We start from the raw sequence: 26,723 nt of genomic DNA, 5'->3' as shown, positions 1-26,723 counted from the left end.
GTCTCTTCAGCCTAGAAGTGGTGGAATGACTTTCCACCAGTATGTGCCTATGTGTTTCCACTCAGAAGGGGCCTAGGTGATTAGTGAAGACTATATGCCTTGCTTTTAGGTGGCCATAGTTAGGTGAGATTAATTCCACCCTTGAACATGTACTTCTCTGGCAAGTAGCTGACTGAAATATACTTGGACACTTGCACGTTTTACATACAACCATTAACGTTTTCAGGAGAGATGAGTAGTAGTTACATTTTAAGACTCATCAGGATGGAAATGAGTGGGATGTGTTGAGTGCATACTTTGCAAATACTCTCCTAAAATGTTGTTTAAAGTTACTCTATGTTTGACATTCTGAACTTCTTAAAACTGAAATTGTCTTCTCTTTAGGAGTTTTAGAAAACAAGCCTGCTAAGTTACTTCCCTGTAGTACAAACGTAAAAATAGAAAGTGGAAAATTCTAAATTAATATTACTATTTATGGACCTAAAAGTCTTCAGTTGATCTGGCCAGGTTCTCATACATTAATATCTTTGTGCAAAAGCAGTACCTCACTAAAGACCACTGATGTAGCTTTTTATGTATGCAGAGCCTGAAATACGATGAATTCAGATTGCAGAAGTAACAATGCATCCTGAAAAGAACAAATATAATCACAAGTCTTATGTAGAAGATGTGCTATCTATCTTTGTGTTATTTACACCATCATAATTAAGATTTAAGTTTAAGAGTTTCTGACATTTCTTAAATACCTCATCTTTTTTATTTTACAAAATGGATTGCCAAAATAGGTGAAATGGGATTGTGAATGTTTGAATTGGGACTCAAAATAATTGTGGTGACTTGGAGAAACCTCCTGGAAAAAACAGAGTGAAATTCAGTAGAAACTAGTGCAAGATAGTGCACTTCTAATAGTCAGCTGTAAAACTTAGGATGGGGAGCAGTGAGTTTTTCAAAGGATGTGATGCCTGTAATGTATCAGAACAGGAACAAGGACCAGCAAGCATCATGCTAGTAGAAGAAAGGGAGACATCAGGACCTCGTAAGGTCTCAGCTGGAATAATTTCAACGGTTTTTGGCACTGCATCGAAGAAAGTTGTCTGATAGGAGATAATCCAGAGAAAGGCAATAGGAGTGATGATGACCTGTGAGAAAAGATTGGTTAGAATGAAGAAGCCAAAGAGTGAGAGTAGAGGAACAGGACATGATTAACAGCTGAAGAAAAGAGGGGAGTGGCCTGTTCTGAGGGACAATCTAATACTGGTCTTCCCATCCAAACCAATTTTTCAGTAATTTTTTATTTTTATATTTATTAGTGCCTGAAATACACTGGTGAGATTCCAAAGCCTTAGGAAAGAACATGCCCATATATGTAGTTGCTTTGAAGCTAAGAGAGTGTATGGCCACTGTAGAAAGACCGGCTGGATGATATGCTAGGCAGGCTGTCCAACTAATTTAGCCACGAATTGTTGGTGTGTGAGGAGTTATATTTACAACATCAGGGAAGAGACTTGTGTAGTACTTGCTAATGCTCCAGGAACAAACTTAGAGTAATGTAACTGTTACTTGTCCCCTTTTCTGTATTCTGGACATCTCCTTTATAGTGATACTAATATGCTTCTTCTGCAAAAGGAAGGACTTTCTGCTGAAAGTCTGTATTGCAGCGAATTTCTCCATGCAGAATACAGAGGCTTGCTCCTTCTTACTTCTCTCAGCACATGTATGGGTGAGGACTTTTCTTGCCTTTCACCACAAGTTCCATAACTAGATTTAAGGTGATTTCGATCTGCTGTGACTTTGTAAATTACTTTTTTCTCCCTGCACATCCTCCCAATATGTATTTAAACCTGCAGAAGAGCTTTTGATATGAGTCTAAAATCACTCGTTGACGTTACAGTGAAGCTGCCAACTCCTGGCCACTTCTCAAATTCTCCGCGTAAACTTTTTCAGTAATTTATTTGTTTAGCCACAGTTCATCAGGTAGTAATAAAAGACCTAAACCTGATGAGTACAGCCTAACTTTAAACTAGTATGTTGCTGTCCCTGATTAAAGTATTCCTCTTACCATGCATTTGTATGTCTAATACAAACATTGGAGTTAAGCAGTATTACCATCAAGGCGGTGTGGGTGGATGCTTGATCAAGTGCTGGGAGATACTCTTGGAAAAGTGTAATGATCCATGCTCATTGTGTGCAAAAAAAGCCCTTAACCTCTTAGAGAATTTATCTGTTGCAAAACCATAGCTAAGAAGTGCTGCAGGATTCATTTATTGACAATACGGAAAGAATTTTGTGAGGTAAAAAACAATAGTGGATTCAGTAAGCTTTTTCAATATGCAGTAACTGAATTTTTATGTATCACAACAATGAAGACTGTCAAGCATCGAAAAATTTTCTGTTCTTCCAGCAGGAATAGGGACTGCATGGCTATCCTTGGTGTTTTGAAACAAAAGATAACTTTTTCACGTGAAATCAAACATTTTTTTTAGAAGAAAGCTAGGAAAAATGCCAGTCCTATCCATTGGAAAAGCTATCTTTTCACAAAAAAAAAATAAAGTCCAAATGGGCTATTTAAAAGTTTAGAGTATCTAACTGTAAGTCAGTTCAAAGGCTATTTAAAGTGGCCAAGAATGTGGCTCAGGTTGTTATTTCAACCTCAGCATCAGTCTAAGTGCTTGATCAGTAACTACTGCATCACAGTTCTAATTAGGCAGGTATGATCTCTCAGTGACCCCTAGAAATGCTAGTCACATTTAATTAATTAATGTATTACTGTAAAACATATTTGCATTTCTTTCAAAAGTATCTTTATACAGAATGTAAGTGCACATGTGAAATTTAAAGCCTGTTCATTTTTGTTTGAAAGTAATATGTTTGTGCGCTGTTTGCTTCAATAACCACATTGTTTGTCATAAGACCAAGGTGTGCTTCAAATCTCGCTTGATGCGTTAGTCGTACTACAAGACACTAAAGTTATCAGCTGATTTACATCACTAAATATGTTGGGGGATGTTCAACAACAGAGGCAGGAGAAGCATGCTGTGTAAAATTTCTGGGGAAAGAGCAATATGCTTGAATTTAAAAACTGCCTTAACCTGTATCTGCAAATTCAAGATGGTCTGAAAGTAATGTAGGTGAAATAAAATTTACTGCGAAGATTTTCTGTACTACATTTGTCTTGATGCATCATGTGTGTACTTGCAGGTACACACAAGAGAAAGGTTGGGAGTGTTTTGTTCTTGTATACTACATCTGTTTTGTAAAATACGTTTAGCTGTTTTCCTGACACGTTTACTGTTCCTCTTTGATATTGTGGTTTCTAGACTTGGGCAGGAGGTGGAATTATCTCAAGACTCAAATCGTACACCTTTCCAAAGGCTGGCAGCAAAAAGGTGCCTCATACAGTCTTTTTAGGTTTTTGACTGAGTTAAAAGGACTTACATGTGACTAATTTCACTCTTTTTTTTTTTTTTTTTCCCCTCCCCTCTTTTGCCTTTCTGTTACTAAATGTGTCTTGGCTACTAACAATCAGATTGTGAAGATTTTTATAAGCTTTCTGCTTCTTTCCTAATCAGCTGCATAATTGCCATTAATTTTATAACTAAAGCAATGGTTTTAAAGAAGTTTAAAAATTGAGGGACTATTTTTAAGTAGTTTCTCACATCCCAAAATATTAGTGCAGATCTTAACAAGTCTGGAAATAAAATGTAAGTGATAAAATGTTTTTCAAAAAACAGCCACTCATACCAGAACAAAATTATATTTCTACTGTGAACTATCATGCCTAATCAGAAAATTGGCTTGCTTACACAGTGCTATTACTGAGGACATTTAGGGAACAATTTGTTAATAACAACCACAAAGTATATTCTTACAGAACCTATGTGCACAAATCTTGTTATGCATTGACGGTAATTACATTTGGGCAAGTGTAAGATGTCACAAGACCAAGCAGAATGGGAATGTTGGTAAGGTGTCCGAGAGTCAAGGGGAACCCAGTCCTCTACTAATGAAAATGCTGATGCATGGCCAGGAAATTATGCTGTCCAGTAAGTGATGTAGTGGTGAAGCAAGTAGTTATGAGCTTTGTTTGCATGCTGATAATAACATATGTGTCCCTGTTCCATCCATGAGTCTCTTTTTGTTTATTTATTCATTTATTTCCATTAATTTATTTATTTTGTTGCTCCTCAACAAAAATGAGCAGGCATAGAAAGCCCTAGAGGTATACTGCTGTTCAGAGTGAAAGACTGTGTTCGACATATACTGTATTTGATAATCTTAGTAAATAACAATTATTCTTTTTTTATAACTGAAGTTCACTTTTATACTGAAGTACCAAGAGCTGTTGTCATCTGTAAACCCTGACAGGACCCACATCTCATTTTTAATGTGCTGTCATCTTGTACAAATAGATATACAGGTCAGGACATGTTCTAAAGCCATCTGAAAAAACCTGCCATACTATCACACATGAGACTAGAGAAGTATTTTGGGTTTTGTTCAGAAAAGTGAGTGTGGGATCTGAATTCTCTAGGCATGGCTTTGGTCGCTCTGGTGTCTGTTCACCTGGTAATATCTGTGCTTCTCTCTGGTTGCTTTCTGCAGTCAAATAGCTATTCCTGCCTTCTGGGGAATGTACACAGAGTACAAACTAAAGCATGTTCGCAGAGAAAGACCAAACATTTAAGAAAATAATTTCAGAAATATGATTTTATCACCGTTTACGTGCACTTAACCCTGGATACTCAAACTCACAGATTTCATCATACTGCCAAATTTTAGACTCTAAACAGAAGGTCTGCTCTGAACATTTCGAAGATTTAGCATCCACTGTTAAGCCCAACATGCAGAGTTTACTTTAGACCTGGTTAAGTAGGCAGTTACTTCTCTTATGTCAAAAACTTTCAGACAACAGAACGGAAAATTGACACCGTTATATTTACTCAATCTTGGAAATTATGGGGTTTTTTAAATTTTGCAAACTGGTTATTTGTATATAATTCTAACACTCAGATCAAAATTTTTCGAGCTGCTTTACTCACTAGTGTAAAATTGCTATTTTAGGTGATAATTTAAATGAACTCGTGCCACCTAGTGGCGACTAAGATGTCTTAGCCAAAGCTCCTTGAGGATCCGGTCTTTGTCATGCAGTATTTTGTTGCTCAGTTTGACTTACCGAAATAAGACAACTTTATAGTCCTACATATACGTTTGCATCTTTTCAAATTAGAATTATTAACCTGAAGTCGCAACTCCTGTACAGATTGCCTTCATAAGTATATTCTTTACTATAAAATGATAATCTTTACTGTAAAAATCAGACTTAGAGTAGTTAGAGCTGTTTCATTGATATTTTAAAGCAAACAGTAAGTGGGTCCTGTTCTCATTGCATCAACTAAATCCTATCAAAGCTGCTTAGGGGTTATCCTACTAAGGCCTTATCCATTTGTAGAAAGTGGTATTCCTTTTACTAGAACAGTATCTTCGAGTCAGTGCAAACTCTCTGCCTCCGGCTTTGCTCTCTTTGTGGATGTGGCTATATTACTATAAAAGTGCCACACTGGTATAGCCAGTCACTAATAAGGGGGAAAATGGCACATTTAGATTAGCTTAACTGTGGGTACCTGATAAATTTAACAAATGAAAGTTAAAACCCAGTGGAACAAAAAAAAAAATCTTGATGTGAAAATAGGACAGGCTCACAACAGATTTCTAGTAGAAGAGCATAAAATGACAGCCTGCCCCATAGTTTACGAGTGTGCATACCACAAGGTGTCACACTCTATGTGCCATTACTAACAGGTGTCTGTAGTGGACTCTTTTCTTGTATTCCTTCTTACTGGATGAGCAAATCCATGGTAATTTTGCCCATTCACTGCTGCTTGTGATAATACAAGGAGCAATCTCCTACCCTATACCTTGGTTATATTAATACAAAGTTCCCTTTGTCAGAAAAAGATCTGCAGAATTAAACTTGCTGCTTTTAAAGTGTAGGGCAGAAAGGAGTCTGGATTTAAATGACAGTTAAATAAAAAAGAAATTTTATTGTACTGTTACCCAGGCCACTGTACATGCAATGATACATACCTCCTGCACCATTTCTAGTCAGCCTTGCTTGACTTCAGGAAAAAAATTCCAACCTTTCTGCTAGAAAATCCTATTCAAAGGCATGTAGGGTGCTACATGCCACGAATACATAACTGGCAGAACTAAAGAAAAGTGTTTGAGTTTTTCTGAGTGCTGCACAATATTTCCAAGTTACTAATATGAGCTGAAAATGTGCCTGTGAAACACCAAATTGCGGTTCAACCAGAAATATGAATGAAAAAGGCATTGTTAAGCTGTTTAACCGAACTGCAGCAGCGAGGAATATTTTTCCATGCATACATATATATTGGTTAACTAAGCTAACACTGAGATGTGTAAGACATTATCGCTTATCTTAAACATGAGCATCTCTCCAAGAAAGAGGACCCGCTTTGTTAGATTTGGTGTCACAGTGCCATTTCCAATTCACAGCTGCAGAGTTTTATTCACAAGCACAGGAGTAATGCACTTTTCTTTTTCTTTTTTTTTAATGCAGTTCCTGAACAAGAGCATCCAATCCTTTCTGATGCTTTTATTTTGTCCTTGAATTGCAAAGAGCAGAAATGTCTCTATACATCCCGTTTGAGAGGTCAGCTATGTCATGGGCAGAGCTATATTTTTACCAGCTGTTCTGCACTGGTGAATGGATTCTTGATATGTGTAAATTTGATATACATGAATTCTGTTTGGCCAGACCAAAGTATGCCAGTTCATACCCTGAGACCTAGGATCAGGGATATTTAACTACCTCTCTAGTCTGCAACTATTACTAATTACATGAGACCTTATGCCCTTCGAGTTTTTTTTAGATCTGTGGGGCTATCCACTACTGGCTGAGTACTTCTTAAGTGTTACTGCCCTGTTGTTCAGCAGCAATCAGGTGAAGCTTACTAAACAGACCTCTACAAGGTGTTACATTGGAATTGGTAATTTCCATCATTATAATTCAGCTTACAGAGTTATATTGCCATCAAAAAAGCACCGCTCCTTCAAACAATAAATTCAGATCTGTAATCTTGAGCTTATAATTTTCAAAGGCCTTTCCTAAAGTGGCTGTATCTCATTTCTCATAAGCTTGGGTTACGATGAGGAAAAGTGGTACACAGTCTTTTTACTCATCTAACAACAAGGCAGGTCTGCTGAAGTTGTACCCTTCTGTGAGCTGAATTTGTATTCATTGTTATGTAACAGCAACTGCACAAAATCTATCTGGCACTTGACTGTGAAAAGAAAGCAAGCAGAGCTGCCATGCTTCATTGGTTAGCTTGGGGCCACAGCTGTGTGACTTTACCTCATTGTGACAACAGAAAAGGTTTCAGTGGCTTTAAGGAGTGTGCTGTGGGACATTTCAAGGCTTGGGTTCAGATATTCCTATCACACTTTTTTTGGTGCACAGTTGAGGCACTCCCCACAGTGAACAGAGGACAATGGAAAGTCCTATCAAAGTTTTCAAAAAGCAAAGGTGTCCCAGAGCAATGCAGTCTCTTCTAGATGTCATTTTCTGAACACTTTGCATTTCTATCAGAAAGATTACTTTAAGGGTAAAGTATGCAAAATGTATCCTTTGAAACTGTTATTCTGTCATTCCTAAGTATTTCAGAACTTTCCTTCCAGTATCCTGGAAGCTGCCACTGAAGACTCAGCATCTCAGTTCCTTTCTTAGGTAGTCACCATATTTTTATGCTTTATTTCGCCACTCTACTTTTGGACCGTATGGCCAAGAAGTGTTAACTAGAGGCTTCCACAGAATCTATGCAATGTGGCAATTTGCACCTGCTTCCTTTTTACTTGTGTCTGTCTAGCAACAGATATTAATTTCAGTCCATATTGCTTTGTATCCACTAAGTTAATCGATTTCAATTATGTTTTGGAATGTAAAATGTTCTCCTTTTCAGGTATAAATATAGTTAGCGTAGGAAGCAAGAATACATCCAGGAAGCTATCCAGTGGAACTATAATGAATTCTTAGTAGTAATACTGAATGGGTCACAGTAACTAGCAGGAAGATAAGGAACCCGAAATATTCTTGGTGTGTTCTGAAGCAATACGGGATATACAAAATGCACAAACTAAAATTACTGTGATCTCAGTAAGTATAAATACATCTGATTTGGTTTTGCTTTGCAAAAGGTGATTAGTATTTTTGACTGAATGTAAGCATTTCCCTATACATCCTGACATAGTGGAGGGAAAGACTGTCCTAAGTGTTCAGACTGAAACTGCTAGCCCATCACTTGAGTTCCAATCTTACTGGGGTTTTTGGGGTTAGTGAATGGCCTGTGTGTGAAATGGAGTAATACAGGTCTTGGAAATACAGTTCTTAACTTGCAGACCTGGCAAGGTGTACCAGACTAGAAAAACAAAACTAGAGCTGAGGATCTTGTTTTATACCATTCATGTGCCTCCTTGTTCTTGAGATTGGCAGGTGATTTTGGTCCCTGATCTATCTCAGAACCATCTCAGGGCTTTTGTGGCTTGCCCTGACAGCAAACGGCCTTTCAACACTGTTCCACGGGACTGAACAATTCAAGTCGGAGGTGTTACCCTTACCATCCCTGATGCCATCATGCTCATCCCACTAGGCCAGAATCTTGCTGAGCGTTGGCCAGGAGGTTTGATGTGAAATCTATGTAGTGAAACATTTTCTGCTTCATCCAGCTGGGCAGATCACTTCATTATGGTTTAAAGGTCTGTACCACCTGGGTCAGGTGTTTTCCCTACAAAATGCAGTTTCCAATTGATAGAATGTCTGTAGCACGCAATAATTCACTCCTGGACATTTCCCAAGCTTCGTTTCTCTTTACTTGAAAACCACACCTGTTTCAGGCGGGAACGTATGCCACTGAAAGCTTCAGTTATTAACAAAAATTATATTCTCAAGTATTTGCAAAATAGCCCTATCCAGTGTTTTGCAAGTACGATACACCTTTGTTTCCTATTCAAGCTGAGCAAACTCATGTTGATATTTGAATTTCTAGTTTTAAAACACTCTCAGCGGAGAGTGAGGTCACTCTTGAGTGGAGTAAAATTTCTACACTGAGAAAGGAAAGGGATAAAACTGCAGAAATAAGTTCTGTAATTCCCTTTTCCAGACAGTTCACAGACAGAAGAGAGGAGGTTATAAGTTTCTCTCATCTATACTTCATTGTACCAGACTCATCATTCAGCCAAGGAGCTCCAGAAATACAGTGTCTTTCTGCTGTGGTTGTTTGTGTGCTCCATAGTATTCCTCTGACAAAAAGTAAAGGCAGAAGGATTGTATTTGAACCAGATGTTCGAGTACAGTAAAACTTAGGTCATTTTCTCCCTCCTCAGATCAGACAGACTGGGCTAGTATCTGGTCCATGATGTTTGTCCATGACATTACACAAGCCTATTAAATTAATTACTTTTTACCCCAATTTCTTCCAAGTGGAGTCACTCCATAACGTCCACAAGAAAAACAGGGAAGTGGTTTTCGTTTTCATTTGTGCTAGGAATTTCTCTATGGCCTAGATATGGAGGGAGATAGCTTGGAGAGGGAGAAAGGACAGATTAAAGAGAAATCCTTATGACTACTTGTGTTACAAGGCAGATTTGAAAAGAGCATGTAAATTTAGTATCTGCAGAATAAGATTTGTGCATGATCCATTCCAGTTAATCCTCTCAGATCAAATGCTCTGAAATATTTGCGATAACTTTTATGTGCTTTAGCAGTGTGTGTTTTATTTGGCCTGCATATTTACTCAAGCAGTAACCTCCAGAATGAAATAAACTTTGTTGGATCCTTTTCTCACTTTCTGGTTCTTACCTATATGTCTCTTGCAATGATTATGCCATAGCCCTTGGGGAAAAGAAATGCTTTTAACTCAGCTATTCATTGCTAATCATAAAAACTCTGTTTGTGTGCTACAGCTTCAGTCAACTATTGGCCACCCACCTGATGAATCACTTTTTAATCCTTACGTGCTGCAAAGGAATAGAGGCCTTACAGGAGCAGAAAAAGGTAGGCAGGGTCATTTATGTCATTAATACAATTTTCTTTTTTATACCAGAGATCTCTCCTCAACCCACATTTCTTTTTTTCTGGCATATATTTCACACCGTGTTGTGTATTGGTATAGCCACTATCATAGCTCAAGCCTGGTAGCTGAAACTGTCAGATGCCACCATCTGTAATAAAAGTCATTTAGCAGAAATCCCTTTTTCCATATTGAAGTGAAAGTTTGTTACTTCCTTGACTCTAAAAGCTGCATCCTTGCACTTCATAAAAAGAATTGTGCCCTGTTGCACCCCCGGTGTCAAGCTGGTGCTCAGGCTTTCTGTAAAATGCAATTAAAGATGGATGCCTAAGGATGAACTACATAGAAGGCAACATTCTGAGTGAAGAATTGTCTGAGGTAACTAATGGGATGTACTAAGGAGAAGGGCCAGGTGTTAATCATCCTTCTGTCAAGGAACCTCCTGGTTTCACATTACGCAGATACTCAATAGTCAGAGCATGTCACCAGGTGGAGGTCACTCTCTTTTGGGGTGTTCTAAAGTGTCTGTAGCTGGACTGCATGTAGTTTCTTTATAACGCACTCAGAAGTCAAACACACTGATGATCCTAAACATAGAAAGGGCCAATACAGTAGCTGTGGCAGCAAAAATGTCTCACGTAATGTCTAATTTTTTCACTGATTGAACTGCAGGTGATCAGAGAGAGGCTTTACCCATGGATACTGAGGTCTATGAAAGTCCATATGCGGATCCAGATGAAATGAAACCAAAAAATGTCACTCTTGACAGAAAATTGTTGACCTTGGAGGAAGGAGAACTTGGCTCTGGCAACTTTGGCACTGTAAAAAAAGGATTCTATAAAATGAAAAAGTAAGTGTTTCCTTCTGTTTTCATGGAGTCTAATACGTGAATGCTCTGGCCTTTATTTTTGTGGAGCAGCGGTAGTGTTTGCGTGCCATTTGCGGTGACAAACTGTACCTAAGTAATTTGGGCTAACATTCACTGGTCTCTCTCTTTGTACATATACTCATACACACATTTTCTATATGCTCATTTTATTTTCCTCTGTTTGCAGACACCAACTTGCCTGCAGCATAGTCACCTCCCAGCCATTATTTTTGTCTGTACAGTGGGGAAGTGCCCCTTATGACTATTTTCTCTCCTGTCAGGGATGGCAGAGTGGGAAGTCTGCTGCCTTCCTCCATAGTTTGTATGGGCAGTCATTGTACTCAGTATTTCCCATCTCCACAACCTCTCTTTGAGAAATAGTGTAGAGTATCAAAGACAGCTTACCTATAACAAAGAGATTTTCATGTAGAACAAATATGATAAATACCTGTTTCATGAAGGTGGAATGTTGATTTTCAAGAAGACAAAACATGTTGTGACCTCTTTTATCGTGTAATTGCAGTAGGAACAGACCCTGTTTATACTGGCAGAAGTAGGACCACCTGACTGTTCATGCATTTTTGTAGTAAAATGTTATTGGTATGTTGTTTAAAGTGCGTGGGCTGATTATGTATACATTTTCACCACTTGAAGGGGGAGGCATTTCTTTAACCAAGGTTTTCAGAGCCAGGAGGGATGTTTCTTTTTCCAGTACAGTGTGAGCGGATTTGAAGTGCTCTGGTCACAGCTGGTGTATTTGCTGGTCTTGTCTCACACTTGAGCTCTGTCAATCTCATTGGTCACTCTTTCACTCATTTGTATGAGCTGAAGGTTGCAGGAGTGGGCTTAGTTTCTCAGGATTTCAGAGCACTGCCTTGAGGCCTTGCAATGCTGCATGTTCTAGTCTCACTCCCAAAACACCTCAGTGCTTTATAGCTTTTCTTGCTGGAAAAACTTCATGGCGTTCTTTCCAGAATGGGAAGAAAATCTTGCCCAGTACATTTCTTTTCAGGCTTAAGTCGTTTTTATTATTTGTAATTTTCTCAGGTTCTTCTCTCTCTTTTGCTTAGCTGTCTTCTGAGCATTTGGTACAGAGATGTTCCTGTTACAGTCAATTGGTTTTTTTCCCCTCTGAATGTCAATGCTGTCTTTTGTCACAGTTTGTACTATGTGCACTGAAACATCAGATTAAGATTGTGTGAATTTGCACACAGACTTTTAAGTGACTAATCCGAGAACTGGATTCTTTTTTGTAGGGGTGCCAAGCCAGTAGCTGTAAAAATTCTTAAGAATGAAAGTAATGATCCAGCCGTAAAGGATGAATTACTGAGAGAAGCAAATGTAATGCAGCAGCTGGATAACCCGTATATTGTCCGAATGATAGGCATATGTGAAGCTGAAGCCTGGATGCTAGTAATGGAAATGGCTGAACTTGGACCATTGAACAAATTTTTGCAAAAAAATAGGTAGGTAAGCTTGGATTCCATTTCACAGGATTTATCCAAAGGGGAAACAAGATACAGGTCCTTTTTTTTCTTTCTTTAAGGGCAATTTTAAATTTTCATGTTATTTATGTAATGATTAATGATTGTAGTTACTCTTCACTGGGACACGATTATCTGTACATGTCTCTGAACTGACAAATATTTCTGGTAAAATAGTGCATTTTGAATAAATGATAGTATTTTCACATGTCCTTCAATTGCTCATTTATTGATATGATCACACATTATCTTGCTCCGGACATTCTTATGCTGCCCGTTCTAATTAAAGCTTAGCTAAACACAGGTGGATCAGGTTCCTAGTATGATGTGCGGAAGTTCATAGTAAAGATTTATTTTTGAACTTCATGAAAAGTCATGAAAATGAACTGCTGACCTCTTAAAAATTCAATTATGATTTTTAGACATGTCACGGAGAAGAATATAACAGAGCTGGTACATCAGGTTTCCATGGGGATGAAATACCTGGAGGAGAATAACTTTGTTCATAGAGATCTGGCTGCAAGGAATGTGCTATTAGTCACCCAACATTATGCCAAAATTAGTGACTTCGGACTTTCTAAAGCTCTTAGTGCTGATGAAAGTTATTATAAGGTAAGGTTTGCACAAGACAGGTAAGCAGTGTAGTAGCATAACCTAATAAGGGTATTTTCAGTTGAAGTGCACTTGTTTTTAAAAGTTGAAAATTAGCGAGAATGTATATCATCTTTTATTTTACAGCTGGATAGTAGGTCACTGACTTTCAAAATATGTGATCAACCTTAAGCAATGTGTAGGGAGGAAAAATCTAGTCTCTTCATTTATTTGCTTACTTCTTTTTGTTTACTTTTGGTAAACTTGTCATTAGAAGGTGGAAATTTATAGTGCAAGTGAGAACATCCTTATATAAAAGGGGAAAAATGTCCTTGTTGCAGATATGAAGTTTTGGACACTTAGGATTTTCACCATCTCCAAGGAAAATTTAGGCTAGCACACTGTAGCCTAAATTAACAGTGTTCTAGTTAATTTAGGCTACAGTTAATTAACAGAGCTGAATTTGGGGAGGTTTTTGAAAGAATACCATTGATAAGTAGTCGTTTAATCTAAGCAGAATTTGTTTAGCTTGGTTTTAAATTCCTTGGATCTCTTTATGGCTAAAGGGACTGAAATAACTGCCACATCTAATGAGGTAAAAACATCCATGGGAGACGAAGGCTCTAATCATGTCTGCATCTTTTTTTCTGATATATTGCTCTTGCAGTTCAAATTATTTCTTCCTTCTGCCTATTCCCTTTCATCAGCTGTTTAAAACTAATAAGCCAGACCATGAAATGCTGCAGAGGAGGAGCAAGCACTTATTCCTGTCTGATGACCTGCCTATGGGAATAGTAACTGCTGCCAGAAAAGGCAGTAACATCTTAAATCACTGCCACTAGCCTAGCTGGAGCTGCTTGTCAGAGGTTTGAGAATTGGTATCAAAGGCCACACTCACTTTACAACTCCACAAAATGCAGTGGGGTTCTTTCACTAGATCCAGCACTGTGCTGGGATACCTTGACACTTGCGTTGTCATAACACAGTGTTGTGGCATCATTTAATCAAACTGCAGTTTGCCACAAGGCAGTTGCTGTGAAATCAAGTAATAATGAGACTCAGTGTAACTGGGTATGTAGCTCTTACTCTCTGTGGAGAGCCTAGATGAAAAATCTAACTTTTGAAGATCAACTTTCAATTAAATGCCACGGAAAACATGACTCCAGGTCATTTAGCTAAGTGTTGCTTCACCATAGATTTCATTTCAATGTCTTATTTTGAAAGTGGAAGGTTAAGAACAATTTTACAATGCTTTTGAAGAAGCTGCTATCCATTCCCTGTAACGCCAACTGCATCAGAAGTGTTATGGTACTTAGTGCAAAGGTGTGCAGATCTAAGTTAACTTGGCTTATGTAAATTCTGATGTTGTTTACTACTGACCACTGTTTCTAGCCTGCTTTTTCTCCTTTCTGTTATGACTTGTTTTAGGCACAAAGTCACGGAAAATGGCCAGTCAAGTGGTATGCTCCAGAATGCATGAATTTCTACAAATTTTCTAGCAAAAGTGATGTCTGGAGTTTTGGGGTTTTAATGTGGGAAGCTTTCTCCTATGGGCAAAAACCGTATAAGGTGAGTAATTCTATCTGGCAATTTTTTTTCCATAAAAGTTCGGAGCAAATTTGAACCAATACCTTTTCATAACTAATAAGGGTTGTTGCAGACCAAAGGAGGCCTTACCACCCCATCTGTTGCAACAAATGAGTCAAAGGATAGCCTAAAAATAACTCTAGGCCTCTATTTGTTTTGTCCTAGCATGTGTGCTGTAATGGTTTACAACTCTGACTCTTCTGGTCACCCTGTTCCAGGGAATGAAAGGTGGTGAAGTTGCACAGATGATTGAAAGAGGAGAACGAATGGAACGTCCCGAAGTCTGTCCAACAGAAGTCTATGATCTAATGAAACTGTGCTGGACATACAAGTAAGTGTGATGTAATGCTCTCTCTTTTAACATAAACATATTTTAATACACTCAGTTAATAGCCGGAAAGGCAGGGGGAGTATTTCAAAATACATCGTTTCAGGTGATGTTTAGCTTACAAACAACCTCCAAACTAAGGAGTCAGTTGCACTTTCAAGTGAAAATTATTTGGGTTATTGAGTGTACTAAAAAAAGCTGATTTTGCACAGCTGATTTTGCTGGCACAGTTATATATAAAAATAGGTTATCATAAAAAGCAGGTAATTCCACAAGAAGGTCAGTCTGATGTATTTTGAAAAGAAAGTTTGAAATTAAGCAAATATTTCTTTTTCATTTTGGATTGGATTTTGTTTAATTTTCATTTCCAAGACTTCTTCTTTACTGAAATTTCAAAGTCATATTGCCAAATTATTCATTCCATTCCTCAATAATTAATTATTTTGAGCTATTTTTCTCTTCTCTGATTTCTGAATATACTCAGATTGGATCTCATGTTGAATTCCTATTAGTGCGAGGCAAAACATCTTTTCAGATAATATCTAATGTCTGAAACATTTTTTCTGATTGATAACAAATTAGGATTTAGAATCATGAAATATAAAGAAGAAAAAGAAAAGCCTACCTGATATTTTTTTCTAATTCATGTATTGCAAAAATTTGTTTAAAATGTTCTGCGATTTATGATTTTAAATGATTTTGTTGAAGTTATGTGTAGCTGTAGGAAGCTCTCCGTAAAGCACCCAAAGTCTACTGAAACATCACTTATTCTTCCAGTTCATCATCTGGAGAATACGTGTGTCCAGCAAAGGTCTCTAGATTCCATTTAAGGAGCTGTTGTGCTTTACTTTTACATACTGTGCTTCTTGGTTAATTTTATTACACCTGGTACTGTAGAAAGAATATGGAGCCATAAAATGATTTATGCTTTTTGGTTTGACTCAGAAGACTACTGTAACAGTTCTAGAGTGAAAGGGATCATTCTTGGTGTGATTAATAAGCACATCATAAAACATGTTACTGTTTGTTTGTTTGTACTCATATATCTTTAATATTGGAAAGCACAAGAAAAAAATGTAAAAAGAAGGCTCAAGTCACGCAGTGTAACTATCTCAGTGTGTAATGTTTTATTATAAGGGCTTGTTGTCAGTTTCGTTGTGTTCTCCCAAATCAACAAAAAGTTGCAGACATATAGGAAAGAAAGATAGTGCAGCCATACATAGTAGGCTCCTCTCAGTGGTGCTAAGCCACTCTGTATGACTGTAGTACCCATTATAAGGCAGATATTGTACTGTAAATACTCCTTTGTCTAGATTATTACTGAAGTAAATGAAGTAGAAAATTAAATGGAGCTGATTTAGCATTTCTTTCTTGTAGTACCTTCACCAACCACACAGTAACAGTCACGACAGTAAATCCACTGACTGGATGCTCTGTAGTGACATTTGCCTCTTGGTATTCATTTTATAACATCATTTTGGTAGCTGTGAGCAGCTTCAAATGAGCTGTCACTGAGGTAAAGTCCCAAGTGTTACAAGGCCCATGCAGCTTTACAGGTTTCTCCTTCTATGCAGTGATACTTGTCGTCTTTCCACAGTGTGGATGACCGACCAGGATTTGTTGCGGTCGAGCTGAGATTGCGCAATTACTATTACGACATTTCCCACTAACAGCGCAAAGAGCAACAGCTTCCTTGCCTCCAGCCAGTACCCTTGGAAAAGGAGTTCAGTTTCCAAAACCAAGTGACTTTGAATTTTATGCTGCCCCTTTCACCCTGCAAAGCTCAGAGCTAAGCCCTGTGTCTGTGGGGTTGTGTTTTCTTGCCTTCTGTATAATACCCAGCCCCGAAATAGAGAGTTGAAAGTGGAGAAGCCCCAAAGCGAGCAGCAAGAACATCAGAGCAGACGCTTAAACTTTTGCTACATTCCATTTCTTTTTATTTACAGCTTTATTGGCATTACATTTTGCCGTCGTGTTAAACCTATTTAATGTCTTTCAGCCCTCCTTCCTCTCTTTTATTTGAATGCGGATTGGAATTTAGATTCTTGTTATTAATATTCTTAGCCCTCAAATGCATTAAGAGTTGTTCCAGCCTTCCCCTGCCCCAAGGAAGAACAGCATAAACATTTCTCACTGTGAAGGAAATTCACTGTGAAAGTGTGTCAGTCGCTTTGCCTGACAGCGTGTTTGATGACCTCAAGGCCCTTTAGAACCAACTTGTATTCTTCCCAGTAGTATTGTAGGCAAGGGGAAACTGGGAGATGTGAATTTCTGACCATCTCCTTTAAATGTGTCCTACTTCTCTCGTTCCTCATCTCATGTGGAAGCACAGCTGTTCTTCAGGGAGTTCCTTTTTTCCTGGTGAAACCTGGTAACTCAGGGGCTTGCTCTCATCTTGGAACAAAATGTATCAGCACCTAAGACAATGATTCTGGGTTTTAACATAAGCTCCATCACTGCTTTCCTGAAAAGACAGCTCTACAGTGAAAGATGACGGAGCAGCACCTTTCTTTCTCTCTGCTGTTTCACTCTTCTCCAGAGATACCTTTCCCGTGTACCTCTGGGTATGCCAAAGCTCCCTGTGTTGTGTTTTGAGCAGCCATCACTTCTAGTTTTTTCAAACCTTTCCTGAAAAGCATTTGTGATAATTCACCACAGCTTATCACCTCAAAAGCTGAATTTCACCTCTAGCTCAAATATTTTAAAACAGGCATATGGACATCAAGTTTACTTTGATCTGCTCCAAAATGTTAGTATTTGCCCTGTTATTAATAATCCCTGTGATCATCTCAGGAAACGGTGTTGGTTTTACCACTCTTTTGTAATGCACCATGTATGTCCATTAATGTGCAAGTGCAGCAGTGGCAATAACAAACAATGTAATCAACTTCTGATTCTGTTTTTGCTCTTACGTTTTGTTTGTCCAATCTCATTTTAAATATGTTAGATATCAAAATTTCTGTCACTTATTCCTCACAAGCAGCTACTTTACTGGCATTTACATATGTCTCAAGAGTCTACCTACATTGCATCTACTAGATAAAGAGATTTTAGAAGAATATAAAGAAAAAGATTTAGAGTTAGATGTATTTATTGCATGTGGCTGGTTAGAACATAGATGTTTATTTGTTGTGTGAACACGGTATTATTAGAGATGCAGTGATATTCTTTTCTCTAGCAAAGAAACTGTGTGGGCAATCAGTGTGAAAGTGTGAAATAATTTTCATAAGGGATGACTACAAACAAATGTAGGGCTTACTGTATTTTTTCTTCTTTTTACTAAGTTTATGGTCTATTTTTCAAAAAATACATGGTGATTTCTGGTAATTCAGTCCTGGCGCGAGACACTTCAGAAAGCACATGCTACTGAAAGATACTAAGTGCGACAGACCATGTTTCAAATGTGACCAAACCTGACTTATATTGAAGATGATTTATTTTTTGGTTTGTTTTTAAGAAACATTTTTCTACAAGAGCAGCTTGTGTAAAAGTTAAGCATAGTTATATGTAGGTGTTTTGTCGGTTTAATCCTGTTGCAGAGAAATGGTTAGCTCTACATGTGCAATTAGTACATTCATGGGGATATTAGTTATAAATAAATTGCACAGATTTCCACTAGCCAGCAAGTGACAGTGCTCGATTTCCCTGAGGCAGATCTCTCTCTCTCTCTTTCTCTCTCTTAAAAAGTGTTATCTGATACAACAAAACTGGAGAAATGTTTCTTTCCCTTTCTTCTGAGTGAATGTCACTTTCTGGTGTTACTTGATTATTTTTAACTTTACTATTATGTAATAGAAGTTTACAATGAGAATATAAAGTATTGTGAAATAAATGGATTAGGTTTTAAAATTGAAATTAAAGACATAGTTTTACAGAATATCTTGTTTTAACAAGAATCGTTTAATATTTAAGTGCTTTCTAAAAAATTCTGATGCTGTGCAGAGTGTGTAGATTTACTGAATTACTGTGATTGTTGTGGAAGATTGAGATTCCCCTGTTGACACTGAAAGGTACCTGACACGACAGACAAGACCACTGAAGACTGGGCTGCTTTTGGAGCTATTCAGGACTAGCAGGAAAATCTCCCAAGATATGCATGTTGTTATTACGCCTACGCCTTTCCACAGTACTGCTTTTCCACAGTACCGTGCTGGATCTGGAAGGTTAGAGGTGTCAGGAGGCAGTGTAGCGTATTGGCTGTCCAAGGATTTCTGCGTTACAGGTATCAGCTGTGTGGGATTGAAGTCACATTGTACCACGTGGAGCCACCCTCAAAGGTGCAGGCAACTGTTCTAGGTATTCTGAAATAACAACAGAGAGATCTCAGTCTTTCGTTTAGCTTTTGCCGCAAGCTCCAGTCCTCAGGAAGGCGGAGGCTGGGTGGGGCTGGCTGTGAATCTGAACAGCACGCGTCAAAGGGCGAAAGGCAGACGGCTCTTCGGCGGAGATCGGTCAGCGACTGACTGACGCTGTACTGCTGTGGTTGTTCTCCTCCGTAGCAAATCTGGCCTGATGGATCCACGTTCCCACTTGTGGGACTGCACCATCAACTGACAGGAAGGGGCTTTTGTCTTTTGGCTGTCTGGGTTGTCTTTATTTTTAGGTTGGGCCGTACCAGAAATGCCATTTGGCAGTGTAGCCCCACAAGGAATTGTCACAGCAGAGTTAAGGGGTAGCGAACTGCAGCGTGGAGGAGGTGAGGCTGGTGTGAGTAACTCAGAGAAGACAGAGCAGGTGAGAACATGCTAAATGGGTTTTTCAGTGTAATTAAAGCTTTGGTTAGGGCTCAAATCTACGAAACCACGGAGAGTTTTTGGAGGGCGGGAGGCCATGCACCTTTTCCCTTAAAGACCCCCCCAATCTTCTTAAAGAGCCTGGCACAGTCTCCACCTGCTTCAAACACTGTGCAGAAAGGGGACTTTTACTCCAACAGTGAAAAAGACCCATGGTGGTCAGACCTGAAGCCGTCATGGTCAGGGACATGGGCCAGGTTGGGGGCCGATGTGCAGTGGTCCCTGCCAGGTGGTGGTGATGCCAGCACGGTGGAGATTTGTTGTGCTGTGAAGCCAAGTTCCGTGCAAGGACAGGTCGTGGATGACTTCTATCGTGGATAGGTTGGGTGTGGGTGACCAGCAAAGGCTTTGGAGACTGTGTGTCGTCTTGTGTTTCAAGGGAGACTGGCAGCGGGGGATTGCAGGCAGAAAGAGCAGTATGTCCTGGTGCTATGCGCCGTGGTGTGAGGCGAGACAGTGGCACAGCTGCATCTGGGCCCAGGCTCTCCCTGCCGGGGTGGCTTGCGGGTCTGGTGGTAGCGGGGGGCGGTTGTAGGGTGGATGGGCAAGGCTCAATAGCCAATGGCCTCCTGCTGTAGCTCCGAGCAGCTGGGGGCTGAGACACAAACACCTGTACTGGGGCAGCCAGGTAACCTGCAAAGGTTTGCAGCTAGAAAAGGAGGGGAGGAATGAGGGTGGAGCCTGCAGCAACTATCAGAAAGGCAAAGTGTGTAGGGAAAGAAATTGTCTCCTATGAGATTGATTAACAGTGCTGGAAAAAAGAGACAAGGCTATGGCATGCACATCTTCCTTCACAATTGTGAAACAATGGTCAGAGGGACGTAGTGCGATGGAAAGCAACAGTCCTCCAGCTACCCAGAGCTCTCTGAAGCCAGGCTAGTACTGTGCGTCAACCTCCAAATGGGTATTCTTTTATTTTCTGTCATATATGTGTGAATTGAGGTGAATGCCCACCGGGTTCTTTGGAATGTAATTAACTCTGCACCAAGTATAACCACAGCTTCCCTGAGGCGGTGGAGATGCACAGATTTCCTGGTGGCTGGAGAAGAGGAGGCAGCTGAGGAAGGCATTACACTGCTGTCCATTAAAATTCATAACATTGAATGTAAGTAGCAGCTGGATGACCAATCCATTATAAACATGCCTAGATCATTAACTTCCCACATCTGTCTACCACTGCAAATGCCTTCAACTGTCGGGGTAAGAGCCTGTTAGGTCCAGGCCTTGCTTAACTGTGACACAGTGCCACAGGGATGCAGCTACAGCTGCCTGCCTGGCACATCTTGCGCGACAGCGGGTCGGTAAGCTGAGTGCTGGGCTCCATGTGCCTCTGTCTTGTTAGAAATACAACCCACAGAAAAAAAAAAAAAAAATAGGAATAACTTTGCAAAGAGGGATTCAACACTGCAGAAAACAGCGTGAGCCATCAGCCCTCCCTGCAGCGGAGGCGTTACTTTGCATGGGTACTCACCTGTGTGTCCCGCCGCACAGCCACCAGCCAGTGGCTGCACCGGCACCAGCATCTCTTCTTTCTGCTCCCTGCTTTGTCGAAGTTGTGCCCGTTTCAGCAACAAGAGTGCCAAGAACGCAACTGCGTGCCTGAGCTGCAGAGCGGGCAGCAGAGGCCTTTTACAGCTGTCTCTTGCACAGTTTGAAGACTTTGCCCTAAAAGCATTACACACACATGCACACACCTGCGTGTAGCTTCTTGTCATTCTTCCCTACTTGTGTTCAGTAGCGCCCTGCCCTACTGCCTCAGTTCTTACTCCACAGCCACCGCAGCTGTGGCTTCAGATCTTGTGCTGGTTTGTGTGCAGATTTTGCCAATGTTATGAAGCGATTTCTGTCTGACTGGTGTGTCAGGTCCCACCACCGGCATTCTGAAGCAATGACCAGCTGGCAAAGAATTGCTGGTGTGGGTGGAGTCAATTGCTAGAGCTCTATCTCTATAGTTCTTTGAATTCTTAAAGTTCTGTTTCTAGAAGATAGCAGGAAACAGCGTGGAAGGGAACAGCTGTGGGGAGCACGGATACACGAAGAGACGCACCAGCAAAACACCAGCGCTTGCCAAGGAGCAGGTTTTAGGGGTATTTTTCCCACTCTGCTTTGCTGCAGTTGTAAATTGACTGTTTGGCTTGGTTTGATGTTTCTTTTCCCAACACATGCATAATTTTGAGCAAATGCTTCCCTATTTTTCCACGGTAATGACACATCTTAGCCATAGCTGGGTATAAACACCTGGAATATCAATGTCATTTTGTTTCAGCAAGATTTCCACTGTTGCCAGTAAAACCCTCAAACTCAGCCCTTTATACATGCACAGCTACATTGCTCTGCTAGCAGCTCCCAGGGGCCTCATCCTTCTGACTACTACACAAACACGTGCTTAAATGTCAACAGGAGCACCAGCAGACAGCCCTCCCCCAAAGCCCTCACGCTCCCTCAGGCAGTCAAAGGACAGCACAGAGAAGTCGTGCACAATAAACTTCAGCCACTGCCGAGAGGAAGGCTCCTATGGTCTTTCTCCCAGTGCGGCTGGTTTTCTAGATGATACGACCTCTTTAAGGGAGCAAATACAAAATGGCACCAATATTTGGTATCAGATGACAGTGGTGTAACAGGATCCCACCCACATACCTTGTACTGAGGAACCGCCTCTGTCATTCATACATGCATGCCTGTGGCTATTTTAAAACCTTATACCCGCTGGTATTACTGCTTCCCCAGCAGCACGCAGTAATCGGCTGCTATTTTTAAACCCTTCAGTCAGCCATGACTGCCTTTTTATCTGTCCACGCTGTAGCTGCTGTGGGGAGAGAGCACGGCATTCCTCATCTTTTTGTGGTTTCTACTTATAAGGAATAGGCAGAACGAGCAGTGATTCTTGTTGGTGCTGGAGTACTACACCAGTTAGATTACAGGATGAAGCACGGATTGAATCATGTCTAAGAAATTCACCCTCCAGTGTCACATTGTACCCGAGTTAATGCAAACCAGAACTCACACTACACAAGCACAAGTACAAAGCTCTCAGTCAGCTCCCAAAGCTCCCACAGCTTTTTCCATGCCAGCTATATATATATATATGTATATATATAAAAAGAAGCTAATAATACAACACATTCCTGTGTTCGTTTGCGGAACTGCATGCAGGCAATTTCTTGAGTCATTTAATTACAAGGAAGCTGAGGCCTGAGCAAAGAAATATACTCCAAGTTTGCTTGGTTATTGAGGGCAGTCCTTGTCTTCCTTTCCCCCAAAATGAAAAGGTTCCAAGGTGTGTGAAATGCAGCTAGAAGGAATGGAGACATCGGATAGCACACCAAACCTGGACACTGGTACAGCTGTGAGACTGTTGGTACCTACATCTTTTGCTTCAAAAACTGCATTATTTGGTGGTAGAACACTACGGGGCCCATGAAGCCGGTACACCTTCCTGCTTGGCCACCAAGCAGCAGCAGCACCCTGCTGATTACTACCCATCCTGCGTTAGTAAGCATTTGGGGGTGAGGGGCTGTGGAAAATACTGAGAGAAGCTCAAACGGGTATCTTTGATTACACTAATATGCACCAGCTGTACTCCCCACATAGTGCTGTGTTGTGGGGAAGGAATAAACCAGCCCTTCATCCTGGAAAAACCAGGCGACTGTGACTTACACACAAAAGCACAGAAAACAGTTTAAAAGAGCTGTGTCTGGGTCTGGGGCACCGTCATACACTCCTGCAGCCTCTCAGCCATGTTTCTGCAGGAGCGTCTCGAGAGCAACAGGATGAGTAGAGCTACTTCAGGAACTAATAACAGAAAGCATCAGGAATAGCAATAATAGCTCTGAAATATGAATATTTGTTGCAATTACCTACTGACAGTATTTACATAAGGAATGCTATCCCACCAAAAGCAGAGATACGTGAGAATGTTCTCTGATAGTTTTATTGAATGATTTAGCTTTTCTTTTTTGTACAACATCCTGTTATCTCTTAATTTACAGATACTTTGCTTAACTGTTGTACAGGACATGATGTACCAAGACAGCATTGCTGAGGACAGCCACCTTCACTATGTGTTTTAAAGATCTGAGTAATACAAAAAATTAAAAAGCAGGCATAGGGTCCATTTTTTTTTACATATGCTCCTGTGCTATTCTTTCCATATTACTATATCCTGTTCCTACTGTCTTGGGCAAAGAAGCAGTCAGGAATCTGAATTTCACAGTTTATTTTATTGCCAACTAACATAAACTTTAAATTATCAATTCTGGTATGGAGAAATAAAGATGAACAATTAAACAAACACTTAAGGGAAATACATCAGCTTTCCCCGAGACACCTCTCCTGACCCCTTGCGGTCTCCCATCCCTTCAGTGCCTTTGAGGAGGCCATGGACGGCACAGGAGATTGGGATCAGCTGCTGTGGGTCCTCTTTTGCTGGTCCTTGTTTCTCACTGCACTGCTCTGGCGTGGCGTTCTCCACCAGCCACACTCCCTCTAGAGTTGCACCTCCTCCAGTGTCTTCTGTGTTCCTGGTCCCTGCTCAGGGGGCTGCGTTGCTCCAGCACTTGCTAAGTAGCACAGCTGAGTATTTCTCCATAATGACAGGGGACACTGTCCCAGAGGTGCTGTTTCAGTTATCCCTGACAGCTCAGTTATGCTAAATCCAGGAGACTGAAAGCGCTCGGCAGGGAAGGCAGCCCCGGTGCCCTGAGAGCCGGTCACACACACACGAAGTCCCTCTCCACCCCACCTCCCATCCCTCTGCTGCCCAAAACTGGCCGCACAGCCACAGATCCATCAGCAGGGACAAGGGATGTGCTAGTCCTACCAGCCTGCCAAAATGCTAGGGTGAATTAACGAATGCATGTGTGATTTTAGGCCTTGTCAGCCCTGGAGATCTCTTCAGCAGCCACAGCGGTGGGGCTGGGAGGCAGGGGGGGAAGGAGACAGGTGGGGAAAGGATTTTGGTGCAGGCAGAGCTTGCAAACCATCCTCCCAAGTATGGAGGGCCTGCTATGCTCCACACAGACCTCCCTTCCCACCCGATCCCCCACATCACAGCTCTTTATTTGCTTTCCTCAGGCTCACCAATTCTTCCCCAGCTGTCAGTGCCCCGAAACCTGGGGAAACAGTAACAAGCGGCCATGCTAAGTGCTAGGAGTGGGTGAGAGGGTTTAACCTGGGCAAAAGGGAACGCAAAGAGTGGGAAGTGGTGTTATTGTTAGCCCATCCCTCTCCACCATGTGGTACATGTTTCATCCTATGCCCTGGAAGAGTGTTCTTCAAGGTGTGGCCAGGCACTGGGCTGTGTCCCACCAGAAACCATCAACTCAAATGTAACCCAGCATAGCTATACAAAAACACGCACACAATGCTCCCCATCCCAAAAATCACAACAAAAAGTCTCACGTGTTGGGAGGGGAGAATAAAAGCAATGCGTAACCGTTCAGAGACTAACCTGCTGTTTGCGTGATTGGAAATGCAAAGCTGTGTGATGGCAGTGGACTAGCTGGCCCACAGAATCTCCCCCAGAAGGATAGCTTGTGCTTGGATTCAACCCCACTGCACAGCAATCAAAGCACAGTCAGATGGGGAACCTGCACGACACTTTGGAGTCATCCAGTGCCCGCCCCATGCATTCCCACCCTGTCAAATTTAGGGTGCACAGACACAGAAGGCTGGTTTGCATGAGGTAATTTATTTGCCTCTCCTGCCATGTTATAGGGGAAAGTCCTTGTTTCCTTAAGCTCTTTCAGTCCTAGTGCGTCTGGTCGTACGTGCCAGCTCCCTTGTAGGCTCCGACATAGCCACTGTTGTCCGTCCAGTCCGGGCGGCCAGCAAGACCCTTCCCTTTGCCACTCTCATCAAAGCGCGCTTTGTGGCTGCCGGTGTATTTACTAGTGTCTGTCAGCCTCTTGACCCCACCAACCTTGGTGGCTTTCTGCAAGAAAAGAGGCCAGCAAGAGGCAGGTAGCGTTAGGAGGCAGCTCGCAAACAAGCTCTTCCCTACGTGTGGGGACATCATGCGTCCCTACATCAGGGATGAACAGACCCCATGGCAGCTCAAGGTGCACAGGGGGTGAGGAAACTTATACTTACCGAGGCACCCACACTGCCGGGCCCCTTCCCCTCGATGAGGCCATAGGCAGCCTGCAGCGCTTCCTCCGGAGATTTGCCCTTGAAGCGCTTGCCGCAGAGCTCCTTCATGGCCTGCTGGAACTCAGCGAAGGCGATGGTGCAGGCACCCTTGGTCCTGTGGTGTGGGAAGACCAAGACAAAAGTCACCTCGCTGCGGGGTGGCAGCAGGATGAGAAGCCCTCAGGGCTGCCCCTGGCAGGAGAGCCAGCCTGCCTCCTGCCATGCCTCCCGCCCTGCCTCCCTGCAGCATTCACTTGACTTTGTGGGATATGATATCAATGTCCGTGCTGGTCACGGCTTGCCCATCCATCACCCCACACTCTCTGCACATCTTGGAGAAGTTTTTGCCCGTCATGTTGTTGCCACTGGCAGATCTGTCACCGTATAAGGCAAATTTACGGAAAGCATTTTCTACCTCCAACATCTTGCTGCTGTGGAGAAAAGAAGTTGTCAGGGAAGGACCTGAGGACCATCTGCAGCTGCTGGACACACACCTGTGTCCCACACACCTCATCTCCAGCAGACCAAGGGGCACCACCCACAGGTACCTCTCCACCAAGTGATAACCTTGATGGCCACACAGGTATTGACATAGAACACCTGGGATCCAGGCAGGATCGGGGCAGGGATGATGGTTTGGGACCCAAGGCAAGGCAAAGGAAAGGTGGAGGTGGTGTTCTGGGGTGAATGAATGACTGCTGCATGTGAAGAAACAAAGCATTCAAAGCTTCTGCATCTCTTCGAAATATGAGTTTCAGATAGACTGTCTCCATAACAAATGCCCGCCTTTGTAAGCTAATTTATGCTTTGCCTGTTATTTGATGATGAAGAATCCAGATTTGTCTTCCAGGCCCCAGA

At 41.3% G+C, this 26,723-nt stretch overlaps 2 protein-coding genes across 4 annotated transcripts in view; one reads left to right on the top strand and one right to left on the bottom strand.

The window, feature by feature from the left end:
- Positions 1-18,773, top strand: part of SYK (spleen associated tyrosine kinase) — a 55,630-nt gene extending 36,857 nt beyond the window's left edge. For 2 of the 3 annotated variants that reach the window (XM_075411549.1, XM_075411548.1), the window contains exons 7-14: positions 3,318-3,386; positions 9,979-10,069; positions 10,758-10,935; positions 12,210-12,419; positions 12,860-13,049; positions 14,457-14,597; positions 14,834-14,946; positions 16,541-18,773. In XM_075411549.1, coding sequence (XP_075267664.1) covers positions 3,318-3,386; positions 9,979-10,069; positions 10,758-10,935; positions 12,210-12,419; positions 12,860-13,049; positions 14,457-14,597; positions 14,834-14,946; positions 16,541-16,613 — 1,065 coding nt within the window. In that variant the 3' untranslated portion in view covers positions 16,614-18,773. The remainder of the gene's footprint in view (positions 1-3,317; positions 3,387-9,978; positions 10,070-10,757; positions 10,936-12,209; positions 12,420-12,859; positions 13,050-14,456; positions 14,598-14,833; positions 14,947-16,540) is intronic. The other variant, XM_075411550.1, reaches the window with a different exon arrangement.
- Positions 18,774-25,467: 6,694 nt separating this feature from the next.
- LOC104331385 (tubulin polymerization-promoting protein family member 2) lies at positions 25,468-26,289 on the bottom strand. The gene is made up of 3 exons (XM_009936684.2): positions 26,120-26,289; positions 25,827-25,980; positions 25,468-25,668 (listed from the first exon to the last, which is right to left on the bottom strand). The coding sequence occupies exons 1-3, from the start codon at positions 26,287-26,289 to the stop codon at positions 25,486-25,488; spliced, it is 507 nt and encodes a 168-aa protein (XP_009934986.1). The 3' UTR covers positions 25,468-25,485.
- Positions 26,290-26,723: the final 434 nt, after the last annotated feature.

This window comes from Opisthocomus hoazin, chromosome Z, assembly GCF_030867145.1.
Source record: "Opisthocomus hoazin isolate bOpiHoa1 chromosome Z, bOpiHoa1.hap1, whole genome shotgun sequence".
Lineage (NCBI taxonomy): Eukaryota > Metazoa > Chordata > Aves > Opisthocomiformes > Opisthocomidae > Opisthocomus > Opisthocomus hoazin.
Note: the sequence above shows the minus strand (reverse complement) of the source record. Positions and strands in the feature narration are given on the sequence as shown.